Source organism: Rhodofomes roseus, assembly GCF_022264815.1.
Source record: "Rhodofomes roseus strain CIRM-BRFM 1785 chromosome Unknown C8Q71scaffold_10, whole genome shotgun sequence".
In the NCBI taxonomy this organism is placed as follows: Eukaryota; Fungi; Basidiomycota; class Agaricomycetes; order Polyporales; family Fomitopsidaceae; genus Rhodofomes; species Rhodofomes roseus.
In genome coordinates, this window is record NW_025952966.1 from 150,791 (window position 1) to 170,896 (window position 20,106).

The 20,106-nt window shown below is 57.0% G+C and overlaps 8 protein-coding genes across 8 annotated transcripts; all 8 read left to right on the forward strand.

The window, feature by feature from the left end:
- Positions 1-63: 63 nt before the first annotated feature.
- C8Q71DRAFT_835013 (uncharacterized protein) lies at positions 64-544 on the forward strand (the record flags this gene model as incomplete). Its single annotated transcript, XM_047926421.1, has 4 exons — positions 64-133; positions 184-214; positions 267-378; positions 427-544. The coding sequence occupies exons 1-4, from the start codon at positions 80-82 to the stop codon at positions 542-544; spliced, it is 315 nt and encodes a 104-aa protein (XP_047778754.1). The 5' UTR covers positions 64-79.
- A 1,113-nt stretch (positions 545-1,657) lies between these two features.
- On the forward strand, positions 1,658-3,746 carry C8Q71DRAFT_46142 (PLC-like phosphodiesterase). Its single transcript, XM_047918683.1, has 10 exons — positions 1,658-1,965; positions 2,029-2,084; positions 2,141-2,261; positions 2,312-2,417; positions 2,474-2,682; positions 2,736-2,774; positions 2,835-2,875; positions 2,933-3,188; positions 3,240-3,303; positions 3,357-3,746. The coding sequence occupies exons 1-10, from the start codon at positions 1,834-1,836 to the stop codon at positions 3,476-3,478; spliced, it is 1,146 nt and encodes a 381-aa protein (XP_047778755.1). The 5' UTR covers positions 1,658-1,833; the 3' UTR covers positions 3,479-3,746.
- Positions 3,747-3,767: 21 nt separating this feature from the next.
- C8Q71DRAFT_758311 (ubiquinol-cytochrome c reductase iron-sulfur subunit) lies at positions 3,768-5,247 on the forward strand. The gene is made up of 6 exons (XM_047923732.1): positions 3,768-4,086; positions 4,155-4,638; positions 4,694-4,728; positions 4,784-4,812; positions 4,865-5,164; positions 5,217-5,247. Exons 1-5 carry the CDS (start codon positions 3,852-3,854, stop codon positions 4,925-4,927), a joined length of 846 nt encoding a protein of 281 aa, XP_047778756.1. The 5' UTR covers positions 3,768-3,851; the 3' UTR covers positions 4,928-5,164; positions 5,217-5,247.
- A 757-nt stretch (positions 5,248-6,004) lies between these two features.
- On the forward strand, positions 6,005-9,254 carry C8Q71DRAFT_822443 (Pkinase-domain-containing protein; the record flags this gene model as incomplete). The annotated part of the gene is made up of 5 exons (XM_047926219.1): positions 6,005-6,336; positions 6,406-6,447; positions 7,385-7,740; positions 7,804-8,862; positions 9,044-9,254. Coding segments are annotated over exons 1-5 (1,857 nt in total), but the record flags the coding sequence as incomplete, so codon positions are not given.
- Positions 9,255-9,923: 669 nt separating this feature from the next.
- Positions 9,924-12,403, forward strand: C8Q71DRAFT_758327 (uncharacterized protein). Its single transcript, XM_047923733.1, has 8 exons — positions 9,924-10,200; positions 10,548-10,648; positions 10,710-10,728; positions 10,783-10,952; positions 11,009-11,032; positions 11,090-11,614; positions 11,667-11,777; positions 11,840-12,403. The coding sequence occupies exons 1-8, from the start codon at positions 9,937-9,939 to the stop codon at positions 12,042-12,044; spliced, it is 1,419 nt and encodes a 472-aa protein (XP_047778758.1). The 5' UTR covers positions 9,924-9,936; the 3' UTR covers positions 12,045-12,403.
- Positions 12,404-14,035: 1,632 nt separating this feature from the next.
- C8Q71DRAFT_723677 (kinase-like protein) lies at positions 14,036-16,184 on the forward strand (the record flags this gene model as incomplete). Its single annotated transcript, XM_047921595.1, has 4 exons — positions 14,036-14,115; positions 14,172-14,540; positions 14,599-16,091; positions 16,150-16,184. 4 exons carry the CDS (start codon positions 14,036-14,038, stop codon positions 16,182-16,184), a joined length of 1,977 nt encoding a protein of 658 aa, XP_047778759.1.
- An 835-nt stretch (positions 16,185-17,019) lies between these two features.
- C8Q71DRAFT_46412 (uncharacterized protein) lies at positions 17,020-17,890 on the forward strand. The gene is made up of 3 exons (XM_047918704.1): positions 17,020-17,417; positions 17,473-17,805; positions 17,868-17,890. Exons 1-2 carry the CDS (start codon positions 17,062-17,064, stop codon positions 17,555-17,557), a joined length of 441 nt encoding a protein of 146 aa, XP_047778760.1. The 5' UTR covers positions 17,020-17,061; the 3' UTR covers positions 17,558-17,805; positions 17,868-17,890.
- A 157-nt stretch (positions 17,891-18,047) lies between these two features.
- Positions 18,048-19,902, forward strand: C8Q71DRAFT_708279 (P-loop containing nucleoside triphosphate hydrolase protein; the record flags this gene model as incomplete). Its single annotated transcript, XM_047920610.1, has 5 exons — positions 18,048-18,255; positions 18,316-18,550; positions 18,605-18,709; positions 18,768-18,933; positions 18,994-19,902. 5 exons carry the CDS (start codon positions 18,048-18,050, stop codon positions 19,900-19,902), a joined length of 1,623 nt encoding a protein of 540 aa, XP_047778761.1.
- Positions 19,903-20,106: the final 204 nt, after the last annotated feature.

The window sequence follows — 20,106 nt, forward strand, 5'->3', positions numbered from 1 at the left end:
ACTCGCCCGGCGCTAGGCACGCGGGCCTAGCGCTCAGCGCTCAGCCGGCAAGCGTTGCTCGACCTTGCTTCGAGCGATCATGTCTTTCGGACGGCCACCCAGCATCTCGGGCAGCTTTCAAGCAACACCACCTGTAATGCACCCTCACGCACTGTCTGGCACGTATGTCTGACCTGCTTGAAGGATAGAGGGTCGTTCCCACTCGACCACTATGGTGAGAACCTCCTGGCCCATGTCGTCCATGTCTCTGACGCACAGCACCACAGGTGAATGTAAGGACCACATGAAAGTGTACCTTGACTGTCTGCGCAAGAATGCCAGTAATTCTACACCATGTCGTCATCTGAATCGCGACTACCTGGATTGTCGGATGAACCGGTGCGTCATTTGTCGGTTCTGTCATCGGCTGCTTCTCACTGGCTGCAGTGGGCTGATGGATAGGGACGAGTGGAAGAACCTTGGAATGAGTAACGTAGATTCTAAGGCTTCGGCGACCAAGGACGACCCGCACGATGCTTCTGTCAAGGCATCGCCGTCGTCTTAGGGCGATGCCCTACGCCGTTTCTCTCTATTCTACACCATACGGCAACTTTTCGGATTCTACAGAATAGCATAACAAGCACAAGACATGGCCTTACGGCTGTCTGCATATCGTCAGACTCGTCTTACGAAGAGATGCACGTGCGGCGGATGTCGTCTGGTCTTGGATGCGGTGGCACAGACATCCCCACTACGGCTCTCCGCCATGGTCTGGACTACTCATGACATGGCCGACTTGCGGCCGGGTATGGAGACGATGTTGACCGAAACACCAAGACCGTCGTACCTCGTCTATGCCCAGGCCCAAGTGCAACTTGCAAGGTCCGACATCATGGGAACAGATGCCAGCTTCCTACTGCCATAGGCTGCATGGCGAGTGAATATGTTGCTTACTGCCTCCGGCACAACATTGGGAATCTTGACGATGTACTGGGTCTCCTACGCATCGTAGGTATTTCATCCGCTATCCAAGACGATGTCCCGCGACTCGCAGTAATGACCTCGTGCTTGGACTGCATGACTTGCGATGATCCTCAGTGAGCCGATTTTGTCCTCCTTATCTCGGCCACTGAGAGCGTACAGCTCATGCCGGCTTGTAGTCACTGACTTTTCAGATGTAAAACAGCTGCGAACGGTCGGTGCGTCCGTATGGCGTCTCTAGACGTTTGTTTAGCAACAAGTCGCTTCCGGACCGATGCGTGGGGAGGTAATACATGTCATCTCACAGGTCTCTCCCAGCTTATCACGGACTCCCGATGTCGATGATAACCTTTATAGCCTTCGTGCACATCTCCGAACATGGCCGGCTTCACGCAGACGTCAGCGTCAGGAAGTCGCCGAATCTCACGTCACCAGCATCCAGTGCGCAAGAACGATGCTATATCCGTCGTGCGGTACAACTTATGATGGGTCCCGCGTTGGCGGGAACACTCCGGAGCTGACAGAAACGGCTGACAGGTAGCACGTTCGAGCCGTTGATTGACCGTTGCTCCCAAGTTGCTCCAGTCCTCCGTCCCTTGTCAGCCCCGTTCGACACATCACCGCTCTATTTGGCACGTCGCCTGCCATTTCAGGCGCATCCGCGTCCCGGATCGGAGTTGCGACGATGAACGTTCGTGGCGGCGACACCCGTGCTCCATCCCCGGGCATCGTCCACTCGTCGAACGTGTTTGCAGCTTCGACAGTCTGTCTCCGAATGCCGTTTGCCGAAACGCGTTACTTGATAGCGAAGATGACCGACAACATCCCCCTGGAGTCCCCGGCTCTCCCCCCTACCTCTGCACTTCCGCAGCCATGTTAACCCCCATCTCTGTCCTGGCGAATATCGCGAGCCAGATCCTATCTATCCTTGCATCACCCGCCCCGGTGCAGCAGCCACTCACTACCCCGGCTCTCCAGGGCCATCGTCGGTTCTACGATGTGCAGGTACGTGATGGTCATCTTGATTGAGGGGACTTTACGTATTGAGTACGCGACCACGTCCCGTAGGCGCATCGCGGTGGAAGGGGCAACACAATCGAGAACACACTCCCGAGCTTCGCTTGGTATGCCGCGGAGTGCTGAGCATGGGGGTCAAGGGCGCTGACAGCTGCACGCTCAGGGGTCTCATCGATGGTGCTGCCACCCTTGAACTAGACAATGGTATCACTAGAGATGGCCATGTCGTCGTCTGGCATGACGAGGACATCGTCCCAGAGAAGTGCGTTGACACTGCGCCTGCCGTACGTCACTCAAATACTTGGCGTGACAATTTACTCAAGGCATTTGCTAGTTCCAAGACGACCCCGACTTCCCATATGTCGGGAAGTACATCGCGAACCTCACGCTCGCGCAGCTCAAGACGCTCGATTGCGGCTCGAAGCGGCAGCACGGCTATCGTAAGGGTCTTGCCCTCCGTCCCATTGCTTGACACGAACCTCTATGGCTCGGACAGCAATGCAACTGACGTACCCCGGTACGCGGATATCGACGATGCAGGAGGTGTTCGACTTCGTTGAATGTGCCGACCCGGAACACAAGATACTGTGGAACATCGAGTCGAAGATCAACCCGCAGTATCCGAACAAAACGTTGGGCGTAGAGGATTTCGTGAAGAGGCAACACGCGTTGTTCTCTGCGAGTCCGTATGCGTCACAGATCACCGTGAGTGACTCCAGTTATTTCCTTCGTACTGTCTGACACTTCGGTGCGTCCAGTTCCAGAGTTTTGACTGGAGGACCTTGATTGCCATGAAGGTACAGACTACGGCCCGACCGCGTCTCTACACTTGCTCATCGGCGACTCATCACTCGTAGGCGCTGGATCCCAAGATTCCGACCTCAGCGCTCTTAGACGAGTACGTCATATCTACATATCTATGAGCTTCGCTTCTGATAGGCTTTCGTGTTCAAAGTGACACTGCGTGGATGCCGGACAACAGCACCACGCCATGGCTGGCGGGCTTGAGACTGGACTCCTTCTCCGGTCCCACCGTCGGACATCAGGTCGCACAAGCCGCTCATTCGATAGGCGCAGACATTCTGTCGCCATCTGCAAGGTCGTTCTTCAGCCCTGCACTGGACCCGGCCATGGAGGGCTACGAGGCCTTCACGACGAAGGAGATGGTCGACGAGGCGCATAAGCTGGGCATGAGTGTCAAAGTGTGGACTGTGCGTGTGTTTCGCGACGGATCGATTCCCCGTAACCTCACACTGTGTTAGGTGAATCGCTTGAACATCGTCGAGCAGATGCTGGACTGGAAGGTCGACGGTATCATTACAGACTGTACGTGTATGCCCGACTAAGGAGCGTCGCAATGCACTGACCGTACTGTGCAGACCCCAATGTCGTTCGGCGATTGACCAAGCAGTACGGATACCCGTCTGCTCCCACGTATCCTAAGCACCGTGTAATGTCATGTCTCAAGGAGCACTTGGCGAGACAGCAAGAAGTCGTATAGATAAATTAGACACCGTTGGACCGCATACCCTGATAGACTGTTACCTGCACTACATACATTCTATGATACTATTGAAGTAATGAATTGAACCGTTAGGAGTGTAATCTGGACGGACAGCCGCACGTAGTTCGACTGTGTCTCCCCTAGGCAGACTTCAAAAGAAGACCTCTGAGTAGGAGGACGGTCTGCTAAGCAGTTCGACTGGCAAATATTCGCATTCTTACTGGCTGGTAGCCGCTCAAAGGCCGCAAGCGCCCGCATCGGGTAGGAACGGGAAAGGCATACCCGGGGCTGCCAGCGCTTGTTCAAACTCCGCCTCTGTTTCCTCGTCGTCACCGCCAGCAGCGTCGAGCATCCGCTCTCTGTCTCCGCAATGGCTGCTATCCAGCTCGCCAAAAAGGCTGTAAACCTGCCCCCCACTTGTCGCACCCTTGCGTCTGGCGTGCCGGCCGCGTCCTACATCAACCTCAACGTCCGCGAACCCGCTGGTCACGGACATGCGCACGGGCACGGTGCTGCTGGCCCCCGCTCGGATGCGCCTGCTAAGTGGGCGGGTGGTGTGTCCACTAGCTCATCTGCAGGGCTTGTCTCGAAGAGCTTCGCGAATGGTACGTGCAGTCTCCGAGGCCATTGCTGCTTGTGGGCCTTCGTACTCAACATTTTATATGCCTCGCAGTCCCCTCTACAGGTGCTTTCCAGAAGCGCCTGATCCATTCGACTGTGCCCGCCAAGATCGAGCCGCAGGTGCCCGACTTCTCGCACTACGAGGCGAAGTCGGACTCGACGAACCGCGGTGTCGCGTACATGATGATCGGCGGCATGGGCCTGCTCTCCGCGTCCGTCGCGAAGTCGACCGTGACGGAGTTCCTCGCGACGATGGCCGCGTCCGCGGACGTCCTGGCCATGGCGAAGGTCGAGCTCGACCTGGCGACTATCCCTGAGGGCAAGAACGTCGTTATCAAGTGGCGTGGCAAGCCGGTGTTCATCCGTCACCGCACGCAGGACGAGGTCCAGGAGGCGCGCTCCTTCAACTGGAAGTCACTGCGGGACCCCCAGAGCGATGAGGACCGGACGAAGAAGCCGGAGTGGTTGGTCATGGTGGGTGTCTGCACTCACTTGGGTTGTGTGCCCATTGGCGAGGCTGGTGACTACGGTGGATGGTGCGTGCGCTTGTTGCGTCGGTCACCCTCTGCTCACGAGTGCCCCTGTATACAGGTTCTGCCCGTGCCATGGTTCGCATTACGACATCTGTAAGTCTCGACCCTACGACTTGGTACCCTCCCTTGCTGAATTGCTCATGTGTAGCTGGTCGTGTACGCAAGGGCCCTGCTCCGGTGAGCACAAGGTTTACATGTTGCATGATACGTCTTCTGACTTTCTCCGCAGACCAACCTCGAGGTGCCCGTTCACGACTTCGACGATGCGAACAATTTGCTTGTCATTGGTTGATAGATGTTGCGTCCGTAGAATGCAGCCTACAGCGTATAATGGAATGTCTTACAATTGTGACGACGGAGACGGTATACGAGTGTCGTGCAAAGCTGAGCCGCATCTCCATATGCAAACAGCGCTCGGAGTCGTAGTTGACATCATAAAAACGTGCGTTCTTGCTTCTCCGCTTCGCCTCGCCGGACTTCCTCTATACAGTGTCAGAGTCCGGGCCTGACGCCGAGGTGGGTCTAGTATGTGGGTAGCTGTCATGCCTACACTTCTGGAACAACCTCACTCTGGTTCTTAGACCCGGTTCGACGTCATGCAGAGCACACGACCTCAGACATGATGCAAACCCTTCAGTTTCTGTGATACCGCAGGCCATCAGCCGACTCGTAGTCAAAAACCTTCGTATATGGTTCTGTGATCGGGAAGCAGTAACTCATAAAGGTCGCGGTTTGGCCACGGCATGCGCACCCAACCAGCATCCGAAGACGGAGGCCCGATTTCCGAGTACTGTAATCACAAACCCTTTACCACTGCTAATTAGGAGCACGTATGCATGTAAGACAGGGTTACGGGATCGTTGAGTTGTCCAGGAGCGTCCGCGTCGGTCAATGCTCATTGGATGCCGAAATGCAGCAGTATGCAATTCAGTCGGTGGCTTTGTACGGAGGTCCATTCACGCGGGCGTGTAAGTTCAAACGCTACCCCGGGTGGAGAGACTCTCATGGGAACCTTCGGCGATGAACATGATAGGCAGTGAGCTGCAGGGCGTCCGGGGCGATGGACTGGCTCAGCCCCGTCATCGATGTTGTCCTCGGGACGCTGCCTCCGGATAGATTATGCAAGTACATCCCTCTGCCCTCTGCTGCATATTTTATGTTTTCCTTCATTTTCTCGGGAGTATGTAGAGGCTGAGAAAAAAACGTCGGCCGTCGGGCTCGGGCACAGCGGTGGCTATGGCGGGGCTGTGGCGGCGCGGGCGGGTCCCGATCTGAACGCGCGATCGGGATCGAGCGGTGCATGTGTTATCTTATCGGGGTCACAGCGCGTGACAAATCTAAATTGCCGTGCTGCGATTGGCTGGATGTGACTCGGGGTGGCTACGCGCTGCCAAGAGGCGCCTCGACCGCGTGCCGCCCGTCCCCGCGATAAGCTGCCCCGGCTCGGGACAGAGGTGGACGTTCGTATCAGCGTCCGCTCGCTCCTTCCCTCCTCCTCCCATCCCGGCCTATGGCTCCCAAGCAGCCCTGCGCGACATACGAGTACGTCGTCACCCCCGCTGGCCCCAAGATCCTCCCCGTCGCAGATGCGCAATCCAAGGACGAGGAGTCTCCCGCGGACTACAACGCTGGCGGATATCTCCCCGTCAAGGTTGGCGATACCTTCAAGGACAACCGCTACGTAGTGTTGAGGAAGCTTGGGTACGTCCCCAACGCGCAATCTCGCGACGTATGGCCATGACCTCGCTGACACTATGATCGCACGATCAGATGGGGTCACTTCTCCACCGTATGGCTCGTGAAGGATACAATGTGAGTTTCTCTTCACGCTACCACTTCTCGTTTCATCTTGCACTTGCACCCTACGTGTGGACGACGGTGCTGCTGCCCTCGCCGCCGCCTCCATCATCCGCTTATCCTGTACGGTCATCATGCGACCCGGGACAGTGGTGCAGTCCTTGTCTGACTGTTGTCTGACTGTTGACACTATGGCGTCGGCACGTCGCTCATGCCTGGTTTCCGTTCGTCGCTCTCACTTGCTGCTTTGAATCTCCACCTTGCACTCAGCGTAATGAGTGAGCGTCATCGGCTCCCGACCATCTCGCTGATCTCCGGACACGACACCGTTGTGTCCGCCAATGGAGATGCAATAGCTTGGCTCCTTTAGACCAGTGGCCGTTTATCCATTGGTAAAATCGGGGAGTCAAGCGATTGTATAGCCGTTGGTAGCTGTGGAAGCTTAAGCGCATTCAGTAATGCTTCTGCTGTATGCGCTTCGTACCTTTGCATAGAACCGCCACGACGCGAGCGACGGTACAAAACAGCAGGCTTGGAATGTATGTATATGGGCGACTGTCCAGTGTTCTGACTGGAGATGTGCGTAGCATTTAGTTCGTCCGATCCGATCAGATTTGCTTCTCAGTCGAGGCTCTGGTCGTGGTCGGTCGTCTGACTCTGTGGTATCCGCAGTCGGTAGTTGCCCGAGAAGTGACGCAGTATATTTTGTGGTTGTTTATGTGGAGGGGACAGGTGATCGAGCGTACCAATCACAGCGCAGGAATTATGGCTGCGGTTGGGTTCTCAGAGACAGTCTCATGGACAGAAAGCGGGTGTTATCTCACGATTATGATGCGACATGTTTGCGGGGCTATTGTTCAGAGGGCTGTGGTATTTTTATCAGCACGGCAGCACGCTCGTTATGTCGTGACGTTCCTTTGTGACTTCTCGCTGACGCACACCTTCTTCACAGTGTCAAACGCCATTCAGCCCTCAAAGTGGTCAAATCCGCGGGGCGCTACGCCGAGACAGCGCGTGACGAGATCAAGCTGCTCAGCCAGGTGCGAGACGAGACTCCCGACCATCCTGGGCGGGAATTTGTCGTCTCGTTTCTGGATTCGTTCCAACACCCTGGTCCTGAAGGCGTGCACGTCTGCATCGTCTTCGAACCGTTGGGCGAGAATCTACTCGCGCTCATCGAACGCCACAAGAAGACGGGTGTGCCACCCGCGCTTGTGAGGGTGATCGCGAAGCAGATATTGCTAGGCTTGGAGTACCTACACGATGAATGTGACCTCGTGCATACCGATATCAAGCCCGAGAACATCAGTGCGTAGACATAAGTAACATGGCGTGACCTCGCACATATCTCACCTATCATTGCGAATCTAGTGATTTCCATTCCGGACGTCGAAGCGCATATCCAAGCGGAGTTATCGACTTCCCCTTCACCGACGTCCCGCAAGGTCGGCGTGCCACTGAAGCAGCTCATGCGGACTGGTGTCGCAATACCGCGGCAAGCGGGGCGCGATCGCCACGTGCAGATATTCGACTCACAACCGCTTATGAGTCCCACGGGCTCGAGTCGGAGCTTGTCCAAAGGCATGCAGCAGTTGTCCAGATTAGCCAGCATGCAGAGCGTTCATAGCTTGTTGGACAAGAAGGGCAAGGGCAAGCAAACTTCGGGCGAGAGCACGCTATCGACGCCCGAGTTGTCTGACGGCTCGACCGCGAGTTTGGACTCCATCCCGCTGCCGTCCACGCTCTCGGCGTCGTTCGGCAACGACCCATTACCGCCGTCCGTGAGCGTGGTCACGAGCGAGGTCAACAAGTTGTCGATCGAGACACGTTCATGCAATGGATGCCTCTCCGCCTGCGTAGGTCAGGAGTTGCCTGTCGAGAAGGTCGAGTCAGTGGTGCCAACGATGCAGCTACACTCGATCAAACCTCCGATGGGACCGTCGCTCCTGTCTCAAACCGCCCCTCATAACCTCACTATCAACACCCGCACCACGACATCGCCTCGCTCTTCATCTCCCACTCATGAGCCATCCTCGCCGCACGTCTCCTCGTCTTCCCACTCTACGCATCGTCCGCCATCACCACCGCCACCTTCGCCCCTGCCTCCGCCCATCTCCATCAAGATTGCCGACCTAGGCAATGCGACACCCAGCCACAAGCACTACACCGAAGACATTCAGACCCGCCAGTATCGCTCGCCAGAAGTCGTCCTGGGACGCACCGACTGGAACCACACGGCCGACGTCTGGAGCGCAGCATGCGTCATCTTCGAACTACTCACCGCAGAGTACCTCTTCGACCCACAGGCGCAGGGTGGCGTCTTCGGCAAGGACGACGACCACATGGCGCAGGTCGTCGAGCTGCTGGGCGACTTCAGCTCAGAGGTGAAGTTCGGTGGGAGGTTCAGTCGCGAGCTTTTTGACAGCACCGGTGAGTAGACAGTCTATTTAAATCAAAGGGGGCGCCCTCCGAATTTGGCTGTATGGGCGCCGCTACTGTGCGCCTCTTCGGCGACCGGACCTGCCATGCCTTCCCGGGCTCCATTCCTAGATCTATCGACGTGGTGTCTTGTGTGTTTCGAACGTGAGCTAACTTGCTTTTCGTATGATAGGCGCGCTGCGGTACATCCGGAGCTTGAAGCCCTGGCCACTCAAACGCGTCATGATAGAGAAGTATCTTTGGAACGAGGAAGACACCGACGCGCTGTGCGAGTTCCTTGAGCCCATGCTCATCGTCGATCATCGCAAGCGTAAACATGCGCGGGACATGAAGAACCACAAGTGGCTCGAGGTCGACCCGGCCAGTTCGGAGCTGAAGAACTGGTGATTTTGTCACCGCGCTTGCTCACCACTGGCGCCTTCCACCCCCGCCACACAGCGCGTTCTGGCCTCCCTCGTCGCGCGGGCTGCGGGATATGTGAAACGCTCACACCAACCACTATCTTACGGTAGTATGACTGATGGTATCTTGACTGTCGTGGGCCGGTGCAGTCGCCGGTCCTCAATAATCACCTGTCGTGCAATCTCTCCTTGCTGTGCATAACCTCGCTATACTTTGTTCAGCTTTAGTCCATTTCCCGGGTCCCCTCCTCATGCAAGCTTCCCCCATGCGACACCATGACCCCCGTCCCCTCATGCATAGACTTTAGACATTTCTCTTCTGGATTTGTCCGATGCACCAACTTCGCTACACTAGTCGCATACCCCCTCTTGTGCTCCTTTCATCATTTCTTTTGGGCTTGTGATAGGGTGCATAGATTATTCCGTTATATTGTGCCCCTCTGTAATATTTTGTAGCTATGTTCTAGACCTCATGCAGAGTTCACTTCTGACATCTGTGCGCCCACCGCAAGTCCACATGGGCGCTTGCATTAAAATGTGTCGTGGTGTCCGGAGCGATGGAGCGCCTGCGGTTCGGCAGGAGCCGGGCGGACGCCGAAAAACGCGGTGGCACATTTCAAGTCGCATGACGGGCGCCTACGTGCTTGCTCTCCTCATCTCAGTCATGGCGGCCTCTCCCCGAGCAGAAAGCGCAGCCGCGCCGGCGCAAGACAAGTATAACGGCGCAGACGAGCAGGCACGCGATGTTTCTATGGCTCCTGCTGGCGACGAGTCTGCCAACGGCGGGCACCCTCCTGCTGACGACCGTGCTCCTGCACAGGGCGCCGACGGCGCTGACTATCCACCCGCTGCCCAACCCACTGAGGGGCCAGAAGGTACCCCCAGTACCCAATCTCCTGGCGACCATCGTGGCGAAAAACAGGTCAAGGTGCTTATCTGGTCTTATGTTCGTGCCTTTGTCTTTGGTCTTTGTGCGCCGCGCGGCCTCTGGTCTATGACCCCTATACGTCTCTCTGCGAGCCTGCGCTTTTGGTGAGCTGTATACAGCGAGGCGTGTTACCTTGGAGCCCTTCGGAGACCTCGTTGGCGACGCCAACTTGTCGGGCGATTGTCATGTGTCTACTTGACAGACTCGCTTTGACAGGGTAGCGCTCGCTGTACTCGGCCTGGCTTTATAACTCGTGCTCACATCCTTGCTTCTTGACTGGCGCCGCAACTGACTCTGCCACGATGCCTGTGATTCCTGTGACTGAAGTTGACGATTGTATCCAACAGCCCAACAAGGTCTATATCGGTGGTCTTCCCGAGCATACTCGTAAAGAGGACCTGGAGAGCTGCTTTGGCAAGATTGGCAACATTACCAACATCGAGCTCAAGTGGGTTTACAGTACTGTATTCGTTGGCTCATTCTCACGCATACCATCTGTCTTATAACAGAGTTGGTTATGGCTTTGTGGTACGTATCGGTCTCCAGACTCGGGGTACACGAGGCTGAAAAACAGCTTTGAAGGAATTCGACAATCGCGAGGCTGCAGAAGAGAGCGTAGCAAAGTATCATGAAGGGTATTTCATGGGTAACAAGATCCGTGTTGAGCTGTCGCGTGGTGGCGGCCGAACAGCGAAGTACAGCAATGATCCGGGAGCTTGTTTCAAGTGTGGACAGTTGGGGCACTGGGCTAGGTAAAGCAGCACCTCCTGACTTTCTTGCTCTGCTGACGACGAACATTGTGATCCAGAGAATGTCCCAACGTCCCGGCGCCGTGAGTACAATGTTTGCATCGTCGCGGAGCTGCATGCTGAACATCATTCTTTCATAGTGGACGGCGATCCTTAGATGCGCCGTTGATTGACCGCATCCAGCCTCCCCGGGACTACCTCCCACCCCCGCGTGACTATCCGCCCTACAGGGATGATTATCGCTATCCGCCTCGAGATGCTCGCTATGGCTATGACTACTACCCGCCACCTGTTCCAGGCCGAGACTACAGACGACCGCCCTCCCCTCCCCCTCGGGACGTCCGTGACTATCCTCCGCCGCCTGTGCGCTCGAGCCGCGACTACGATGACTACAGGATGAGAGGACCTCCACCACCGTTGCCTCTCCCGCCCCCTCGCTATGACTCTCGGTCTGGCTACTACCCACCTGAGAGCGATGTCCCTTCTGGCTTGCCTCCTCGCGGCTATCCTCCCCCGCCTCCTCGAGACTACTATGACCGGAGAGCTCCGCCACCTGCTGACCGGTACGCTTATGCTTCTGGCGCCCCGCCTGCTGCGAGACCGAGAACGCCCCCTGGTGTACCACCGCCGGTTCGCGCTCGGGAGGAGTATGAAAGGCCCCCTCGGTATGTTGTCTAGTTTGCTGTGCTGCCTCTTATGTAATCTGGTATTTTATAGTGAGTACTCGGCCCCTGCTCCGGAGTCTCGTGCTAGACCTGTGTCACCACCGCCGGCAACCTCTCGCTACTCGGAGTATCCTCCTCGAGGCGCCAGTCCACCCAGGTATCGGTGAGTGTACAGGTCAACGATTCGAATCATATCACTGACATGGCGACTATACATGGGAGCAGTCGTCGTTCTCAGAGCCCTCCGCCACGGTCGACCTCTGGTGCTTACGACTCTGCCAACTTTCGAGGGAGCTCGGGTGCGGCCTATACCGGGGGCTCTTCTGCGGCTTATGGAGGCGCTGGCTACGCGAACGGCTCTGCTTCTAGGAGCTCTGATAGAGACTACCCTCCGCGCAGCTCTCGGGACGAGGCTTACAGGCGGCCATAGGACCCCTCCCTGCTTCACACCAAAAATCAGAGGGCCTAATCTTGCTTGCTGTGCCGTGCGCTCTGCCTCGCCCTTTCGCGGTCTCCGCTTGCTGCCTATGTCTGAGATCTACTTCGTCGAGCCGAGCCTTTTGCTGTCTGAGAGCTCTGCGATCCCTACCCCTAACCGATATCCAATGATCCACGAACGTATCTTGTACCCAACCTAGCTTACTCAGTCGGGCCGTCTTGCGTATACTTACGTGCGTCGTTGTATGGCGACATGCTGCGGTAATGCGAATATGCGACATTCTTGTGATTAGCCTATGTTATGTTGTAGCTTCTGCCCAACTTCTGCCTCGGTCAAAACGCCTGTGCGATCGTCTCGTCATGCCAAGCGGCCCCAAGCCTCGTGCGATTCGTGCGGCTGGGGAGCGGGGTGCGCATTTCTTCAAATGGTTGCTAGTCGAGCTGGAAGGTGTATAGCGGTGCTGTTCTCATGATCATTCGCTCGGCTGCATTGAGGGACGCAGAACGTTAACAGAACGTTGGGTCCGCACCTCTCCTTCGTGTGTCGTGGACGTGTCGTGCGGCCACTCGAATCTTCGTTTGGTACCGTTGCTCTAGTTGATTGTGTATCTTAGTGCGATTGTAATCAGGTTCGATTCGGAGGGATCATGATCACGCGAGAGGCGTTTGTATGGCGAGATTTGCCCGGGATGGAATATGTTACAGGACATGTACCGCGCTTCCATATTGCTTGGTGCGCGGATCATGAACAAGGAATGGCCACGGGTGCCGCGCTATGATCACTCGTCAATGCTTTAGCTAGTCATATATGTACGCCTGAGAGTGCGGCGGCTGGTCAGCCGGCGGACGCTCCCAGCTGCACATTTCCGAACGCGTCGGTGCCGTCATGGGCTCATGGCGAGGATAATGAATTCGTCTCGAAGCTGCGGGAGATGGATCTAGGGCACAAATATATGACGGCATCGTAGTGCGGGTGTGTTGTACGATGCCACAGGCTGGGTATGGTTTGATTGAACATCGCGCTCTCGTGGGGCCTCGACCGTGCTCGCGGACAGTTTGAGGCAAAACGAGCAACTGACGTCCCGGCTGGTAAACTGGGGGAAGGTTTGCAGGATGTGATTGGGGAAGGCGGGAAACTCCCGGATCTGTTTTAATCGAAAATTCGCCGGAGCGCAACTCTCCCGAGGGACTCAGACGGGCAAAGTGAAGGCCACACATACAATATTGACCATTGAGGCGTGTTGCGAAGTGGGTCGAGAACGTCCTGCGCTTCCTGTCGATACCGACAGAGAAGTCGAACGAGCGGCGCAGAGCGCAGTGATTGACTCCTGACAATCAAGACAGCAATAGCACGCTATTCCAACTATAGCGCAGTGCAGTGCAGGGCCTTGGACGGATGTGGTAAGATACCCCCGAGGCCGAGTGACTGTGGTTGGACTGTGGCTCTATGTTTGGGAAATTCACTGACAAGCTGGGCTTTGGGAGTGCCCGAGTGGGTGACCGAACCAAGGCCACCGTACGACCGCAGGGCTGGGCAGGTCCGCGACCCACTGGTCGGCCTTCTGCACGTTCGTGCGCTGTGATAAGCAGGCTTGCTTGGTATGTCCTAGACCCGATGGAGTACAGCGGTGTGGTGGCAGCCATGCTCTGACACGTTCCAGGCGTCGCGCGACGACGATCCGTCTGCAGTCTGCTATGAATGCACAGGGGCGTTGAACAGAGCTCAATGGGAGCTGCAGCGAGAGGGTGATGGCCCTGGATGAGGGGACGCGTGGGCGGGCGGCGTGCGCCACTGGGAGCCCGTGATTGGCGCAGGAGAGATCTGAGATCGGGCCCTAGCCGATTTGATCTGTTTCCCCTCGCCACAGACAGACAAGCGAGGATGCGTAACGGCAACTTGCTCTTACAGCTCCCCATTTATAATCCTCTCCGTCCACCCTCTTTCTCTGCGCTGGCGCTCCCTCCCTCTCCCCGCCCCCCACCATGCCCTCCATGAATGCCGCCAGCGAGCGGATCACCAAGAAGTTCATCGGTGCAGTCGAAGACGAGTGGCGGCTCTACAGGTGTGGCCTCTGTTATCTTGACTTGGACTGCGCTCATCCCATTGCTCGCGCTCTAGCGACGACTCCAAAGACTACACGCTCGGTGCGCCCATAGGCTTTGGTGCATCGTCCACCGTCTATACCGCCGACTTCCATCCACCGGATGCGCCAAATCCCATCCCTTGCGCAATCAAGGTCCTTGATCTCGACCGCCTGCCCCCCTCAACTCTTCGTCTCCTCCAACGGGAGACCCAGCTCATGTCCCTCTCTAAGCACCCAAACGTGCTGCGTGTGCGAGGGACATGGATGCAGGGGCACAAGCTCTACATCTCCATGCGACTCATGAATGCCGGCAGTGCCGTAGACGTAATGCGCTATGCGTGGCCGGGCGGCATGGAGGAGGAGGTCGTGAAGTGCATCTTGAAACAGGCTCTGGAAGGGCTCGAGTGAGTTCATCCCCGTCCAGTCGACCGATCTGCTTACCGATGCTATGGCTGTGCCAAGCTACCTGCACACGAATGGGCTCATGCACCGCGATATCAAGCCGGCCAACCTGTTGATTGATGATGACGGCACCGTGCTGCTAGGAGATCTCGGCGTCGCCGCATTTTTGTGGGATGCGGAGGATACACCTCCTGCGCCCGCGCTGCCGACCGTCCAAATCCATAAACGTGCCCCGACTTCGCCGCGTCTCGTCCATTTGCACCACCCTCACCCTCATGGCCACGTACACCACCACCCTCACCATCACCCGCATCACCACCTACACACTCTTCATACCACCCCGCCTCGACTGACGAAACGCAAGTCGTTCGTTGGCACGCCATTATACATGGCCCCGGAGGTCATCAATGGCAAAGCCTACGATGCATCCGCAGATATCTGGTCATTTGGTATCACTGCCTTAGCGCTCACCCAAGGACGCGCGCCACGTTCGCTCGTCTCCACCAAGACTGCCTTGCTCCAAACCGTGCGCGATGCCGCCCCGCAGCTCGACCGCACAGACGGCGTGCACACCTACTCCCGCGCGCTCCAGGAGGTCGTCGCGCGCTGTCTCGAGAAGGATCCAAGCAAGCGCCCGACCGCTGCTGAGCTGCTTGCCATGCCGATCTTCAAAAGTGCGAAGAAGAAGAGCTTCCTGGTTGGCGCAATCCTACAAGGCCTGCCCCCACTCACGAGCCGCATGGAGCGCAGACGACAGCCGTCGGACCTGACCCGCGCGACGATGGAGAGCTGGGACTTTGACGCAAGCATCACGAGCCCGCCGCTCGCGAGCCCATCTGTGAGCGTGTACAGCCGGCGCAAGTCCATGCCTCCTGTCGACCCCGTAGCGATAGAGTCGGAAGAAGAGGAAGAAGAGGAAGCAGGGTATGATGCTGATGATAACGCGGAGGTGCGGGAGGTGATTGGTCCCAAGGGCGACGAGCGGCGGACGAGTGCAGAGCTGTACGCGTTGCGCGTGCGCGGTCGGCCCGGGCGCCCACACAATGTGCGCTCACCCTCCTGGGCGGACGCCGACCACCACAGCACGCACCCGGCGCCCATCATGGAGGTAGACATCCCCGCTCAGCCCTCGTCGTCGCCGTCCTCTTCGTCCGAGTCCGAGTCGGAGCAGGAGCCACTGAAGGCGACGCTGTCGATCCCGACGCCCGTTTTGTCGTCCTCACCCTCCTCCTACACCTCCGAGACGAGTGACTCTGTCGCGACGGGACGCCAGCGCCCCGTCCTCGCGCCCGTTATCACCACTAAGCGGCAGAGCTCGCCTGCGCCCGCTTCGTCCGGGCTCTGGCGGCGGCTCACCGCACGCAAGGACGGGCCGGGAGGAAAGACGCCCCGCCGCGGATCGTTCGGCGGCGGCAGCGGCAGCGGCAGTGAGAAGGACAGCCCGACCGGCGTGGGCCTCATGCGCCGCAAGACGATGGCGATGCTCGGTCGCTCTGTGAGTGGTCCGGGGGCACCTCCTAACAGTGCGCCTGCGGTCGATGGTGGCGGTACTGGTGAGTCTGTTGCGCATGCTAGGTTGAGGTTGAGAGCATTGGCTGACGGTCGCGACAGGCTTCGCAGCGAGGCAGGGTAGTATTGGCAGATAGCCCTAGAGCGGTGGGTAACGCGGCTGTCCGCTGTCCACCCACCATCCCAGTTCGGTTCTCGATCCCACGCCCACGCCCATGCCCGGAAATGTGCGATTCGTTCTACTTACCAGGGGCTTAATTGGACTCTGCGCGAGCCGCTGTACATCATCTAGGTATCTCATCTAGTCGTGCATCTGATCATGGTGGTATTTACAGTTAGCATGCATCTCCACATAAGTTATTGTCGTAGTCCGACGTCGTAGCAGTGTATTAGTCGTTATACTGTCGCTAGTGCCATTCGCGGTTTGCGGTAGTGCCTGTGTCTGCAGCGTGTACTATTCGTCGTGTAATAAGTGCTCAATCTGTATAGTCAGCGTGTCTTGGCTCTGCTTATTGCACGCCATTATGTGGCGTGGCGTGAAGTCAGCACTTCGACGGATCTTGAGATTCTAATCTTACGAGCTGCGCAGTAACCCTACTTTGCTCTTGGCAGCTACTTTTGGAGCTCTTTTGCACGCTTGGGTCGCTCACGTAGTGCAACGGTATACTGGTTTGCTCGCCCATGATTCCGTAGTCGTGCATATGCATTCCAGCGTCAGCAACAGTGTCAATATCGCAAGTCGTGTCCGTCGTCGGAACAGCTTCATTGGAGTCAGAATCGGTATGCAGCGGCAACGGTGTTGGTTCCGAATCATATGATCATACTGTATGCATTTCCGTTGCCCAGTCATTGAGCAAGCTTATCAGATGTTTCTGTTCCTCATATCTCCTTTGTTGCTGGGCCCAGGTTTGTTTGTTTGTTTGTGTTCCCTTTATTGTCACTGAGGGCGAAGCCCTATGTAGACATAAGTGTACGTAGTTCAGAGTCCGTAGTCCGTCAATCAAATCGCTGCGTATGCTCTGGGCCCAGGTTGCTCCTTTGTCTCTCCTTTTGACTATCAAAATTGTGGTATGCCGCCCGAGGCGGCGATTCTTCCGATCTCGGACCCGCCGCACAGCTACGACCAGGCTCAAGCTACGACAATTGTCCGCCACAGCCGCATGTCCGTCCCCGGCCGTGCTCCACTCCTTGAAGTCCTTCGCAAAGCTCGCACCGCGGCCGGACAGTGCATGCAAGCACTGCTTCGTCTTCAGCCGAGTCGCTGGGACTGGGGCACAGGGCGCCAAGACCAAAGATGACTTGACTAGCTGGTCAGCTCGGGCATCGTGCGCTGTGAGCGTCGTTGGGCTGTACCGGCGCCCTCACAGCAGGTAGGTCGGATGTACTCTTCTATAGCACTTGACTCGATCCCAACAGCTTGATCAGCGCGCAAGACGCAAGCCCCAGCCAGCCTCAGCCTCTATATCAGACCGTAGTACACCACCTAAAAGGAAGGTCAGAGTCGGACTGAGGCATGCGTCGAGTCTAGTGCTATCGAGGAAACGTGTTCGTCTGCCCCACCCAAATCGCGAAATCAGGTCGCCGGAGTTGTTTATCGAGTCACATTCACGCATCCTGCGTTCGTAGGTGTGACGAACACGCTGCCGCATGTTTCTGCGCAGGTGGTACGCTACACTGCCGCAGGCGCTGGCTGTCCACAATCGAAGCAAGACCCGCCCCGCTGCTTGACAGCGTATGACTCCATGGGGATGGGCCTACGTGCGTCTCACTATCTAGATTCGAGGCTGTTCATTCATTTATAAACCGTGATGCTACAGCAGTCTTCCTAGCAGACGCTGCTGCACCCACTCGACTCTTCAGAAGCGATCACAATCGCCACATACGTCAACGTGGATTCCAAACAACTATCCTTATTCCTGACTTCCCTGACGGGTCTGTCGGTCAAACTCACTGACACCCTGTTGTCGAACAGCACGAATTCTTCGACAACAGCTTCGACTATGGCTGGATTTCCTCTTCCTCAGGAGATCTTCTCTGTAATCGCGTCGTACCTCTCTTTCTCGGCGCTCAGTGACTGGATCAAGCTCTTCGTCGTTGGCGGAGCGCTCGAGACATGTCGGCGCTACCTGTTTACCTGGTGGGACTCCTTCCTCGAGACGTTCTGGCTCGTCGCCACAATTGATCAAAATCAGGATCAAGACGCCTACCGTAAGCTGTCGATCGTCTATTCACTGTCTTCTCGAACTCATGATTTACGTCGGCCTACAGGCTGGGTCCTTTACTGGCTTTCGCACCAAAAGTTCTGGAATGCTGCCCGAGTGGTCGACGTGAGCACGAGCGAGCAGTTTGGGCTCGAAGCCACCGAAGAGGATGAGGACGAAGAGACCAGCTCCTCTCGCAAGCTTACCTATCTCCCGGATCTATCGAAGTCTTACAAGATGTGGTACAAGGGGCGTTATATGGTAGTGACAAGGGAGTCGCGTTGGTCTACCATGCAACTAAGGTGCCGTAGTTCCTTGTGACTTCATTTGTCACCGGAATATTGACACTACGGTAGCATCTTCTCACGGGACCGTGCGGTGCTGCACAACTTCATGGAGGACGCCAGGCAATTGTACAAAGCTGCAGAGAAGAAATGTGTTTCCATATATGCAGCCGATACGTGAGTTTGTGTGGCGTCAAGTGTGGTTTGCATGTGTGACTGATGTGATACCTGCCAGTGGCGGTTTCTGGAACTTCATGACGGCTCGCCCCAAGCGGCCCTTGACATCGATTATCATGGACCCAGGCGTCAAGGAGCGGCTGCTCAACGACGCGCGCAACTTCCTCGCCAGTCGGAAATGGTACTCTGACAGAGGCATCCCATATCGCCGCGGCTATCTCCTGGTAAGCTCATTCGCGCGCTGCTATTAGAACCTTTCATGCTGACGACCCCGATTCCCACAGTACGGTGCCCCTGGGTCTGGAAAGACCTCTGTGATCCACAGCATTGCTGGCGAGCTAGGCCTGGATGTCTACATCGTGACAGTCAGTCGCGCAGGCATGGACGACACCGCCCTGACCGAGCTCATCTCGAACATGCCCCGCCGCTGCATTGCGCTCATGGAAGACATCGACGCCGCCTTCAAACGGGGCGTCACGCGAGAGCTTTTGCCAGAGAGCGGGTCGATGTCTCCTCGAGGGGGCGAACAGAAGAAGGACGGAGATGACGACGACAAAGGTCCGAAACCGGTGGAGGAGGCCGCGTCTCGTGTCACTCTCAGTGGCTTGCTCAATGCGCTGGATGGCATCGGCGCGCAAGAGGGACGCATCCTGTTCGCAACCACCAACAACTACAAGGCACTCGACCCCGCGCTATGCCGCCCCGGAAGGATGGACCTTCACGTCGAGTTCCGCCTTGCCAGCCGGTATCAGGCGGAGAATCTATACAAGTCATTCTTCACGGAGGAGGATAAGCCACAAGGGGAGACTAGTTCTGACGACGTCGCCTCAGAGAAGCTTCTCGGGTCCGTACCCCCGTCTCCTCCCGCCACGCCGCCCCCTGCGTCACCAGACCTCCTCGCGTCGCCCGCGCCCGATGCGCGCCAGCCAAACCCATCAGACAGCTTCTCTATACCGGTCACTCTCTCGAAAAGAGAAGGGTGCGAACTTGCCGCGCGTTTTGCGAACATCATACCCGAGCGACAATTCTCGATGGCCGGCCTACAGGGATACCTCATGCTGTACAAGAGCGACCCCCGTGCCGCCGTGGTCGATGCACCTGCGTGGGTCAAGGAGGAGATGGCTCGGATGGGGACCCAGGGTGGTCGCCTAGCGGAAGCGCCGCTTACATCTGGGGTGGTACGATTGGACTGAAACCCGTCGCCCCAATGTTTGTGCTCCCAGTGGGACTCAGAGACCATTTGGGCGATACAGGGACATAGCCTGAACGCTTGCTTGTCATAAGCCAAAGGATGAAGCGTCCGCCTTGACTCCTTCAAGTTGTTCGTCGGAAGCAGGCATCCGAGAGGATGTCATCATGCATATACTAGCAATCGCGTTGGCACGTTCGTGCGTCGA

Coding starts and splice junctions, on each gene's coding strand:
- C8Q71DRAFT_46142 (XM_047918683.1), top strand. CDS start 1,834: ATGTTAACCCCCATCTCTGTCCTGGCGAATATCGCGAGCCAGATCCTA. Junction 1,966..2,028: donor GTCGGTTCTACGATGTGCAG/GTACGTGATGGT, acceptor CACGTCCCGTAG/GCGCATCGCGGTGGAAGGGG. Junction 2,085..2,140: donor ACACTCCCGAGCTTCGCTTG/GTATGCCGCGGA, acceptor CTGCACGCTCAG/GGGTCTCATCGATGGTGCTG.
- C8Q71DRAFT_758311 (XM_047923732.1), top strand. CDS start 3,852: ATGGCTGCTATCCAGCTCGCCAAAAAGGCTGTAAACCTGCCCCCCACT. Junction 4,087..4,154: donor CTCGAAGAGCTTCGCGAATG/GTACGTGCAGTC, acceptor TATGCCTCGCAG/TCCCCTCTACAGGTGCTTTC. Junction 4,729..4,783: donor TGGTTCGCATTACGACATCT/GTAAGTCTCGAC, acceptor GCTCATGTGTAG/CTGGTCGTGTACGCAAGGGC.
- C8Q71DRAFT_758327 (XM_047923733.1), top strand. CDS start 9,937: ATGGCGGCCTCTCCCCGAGCAGAAAGCGCAGCCGCGCCGGCGCAAGAC. Junction 10,201..10,547: donor GTGGCGAAAAACAGGTCAAG/GTGCTTATCTGG, acceptor TGTATCCAACAG/CCCAACAAGGTCTATATCGG. Junction 11,033..11,089: donor TGTCCCAACGTCCCGGCGCC/GTGAGTACAATG, acceptor ATTCTTTCATAG/TGGACGGCGATCCTTAGATG.
- C8Q71DRAFT_46412 (XM_047918704.1), top strand. CDS start 17,062: ATGCTCTGGGCCCAGGTTGCTCCTTTGTCTCTCCTTTTGACTATCAAA. Junction 17,418..17,472: donor TACCGGCGCCCTCACAGCAG/GTAGGTCGGATG, acceptor CAGCTTGATCAG/CGCGCAAGACGCAAGCCCCA.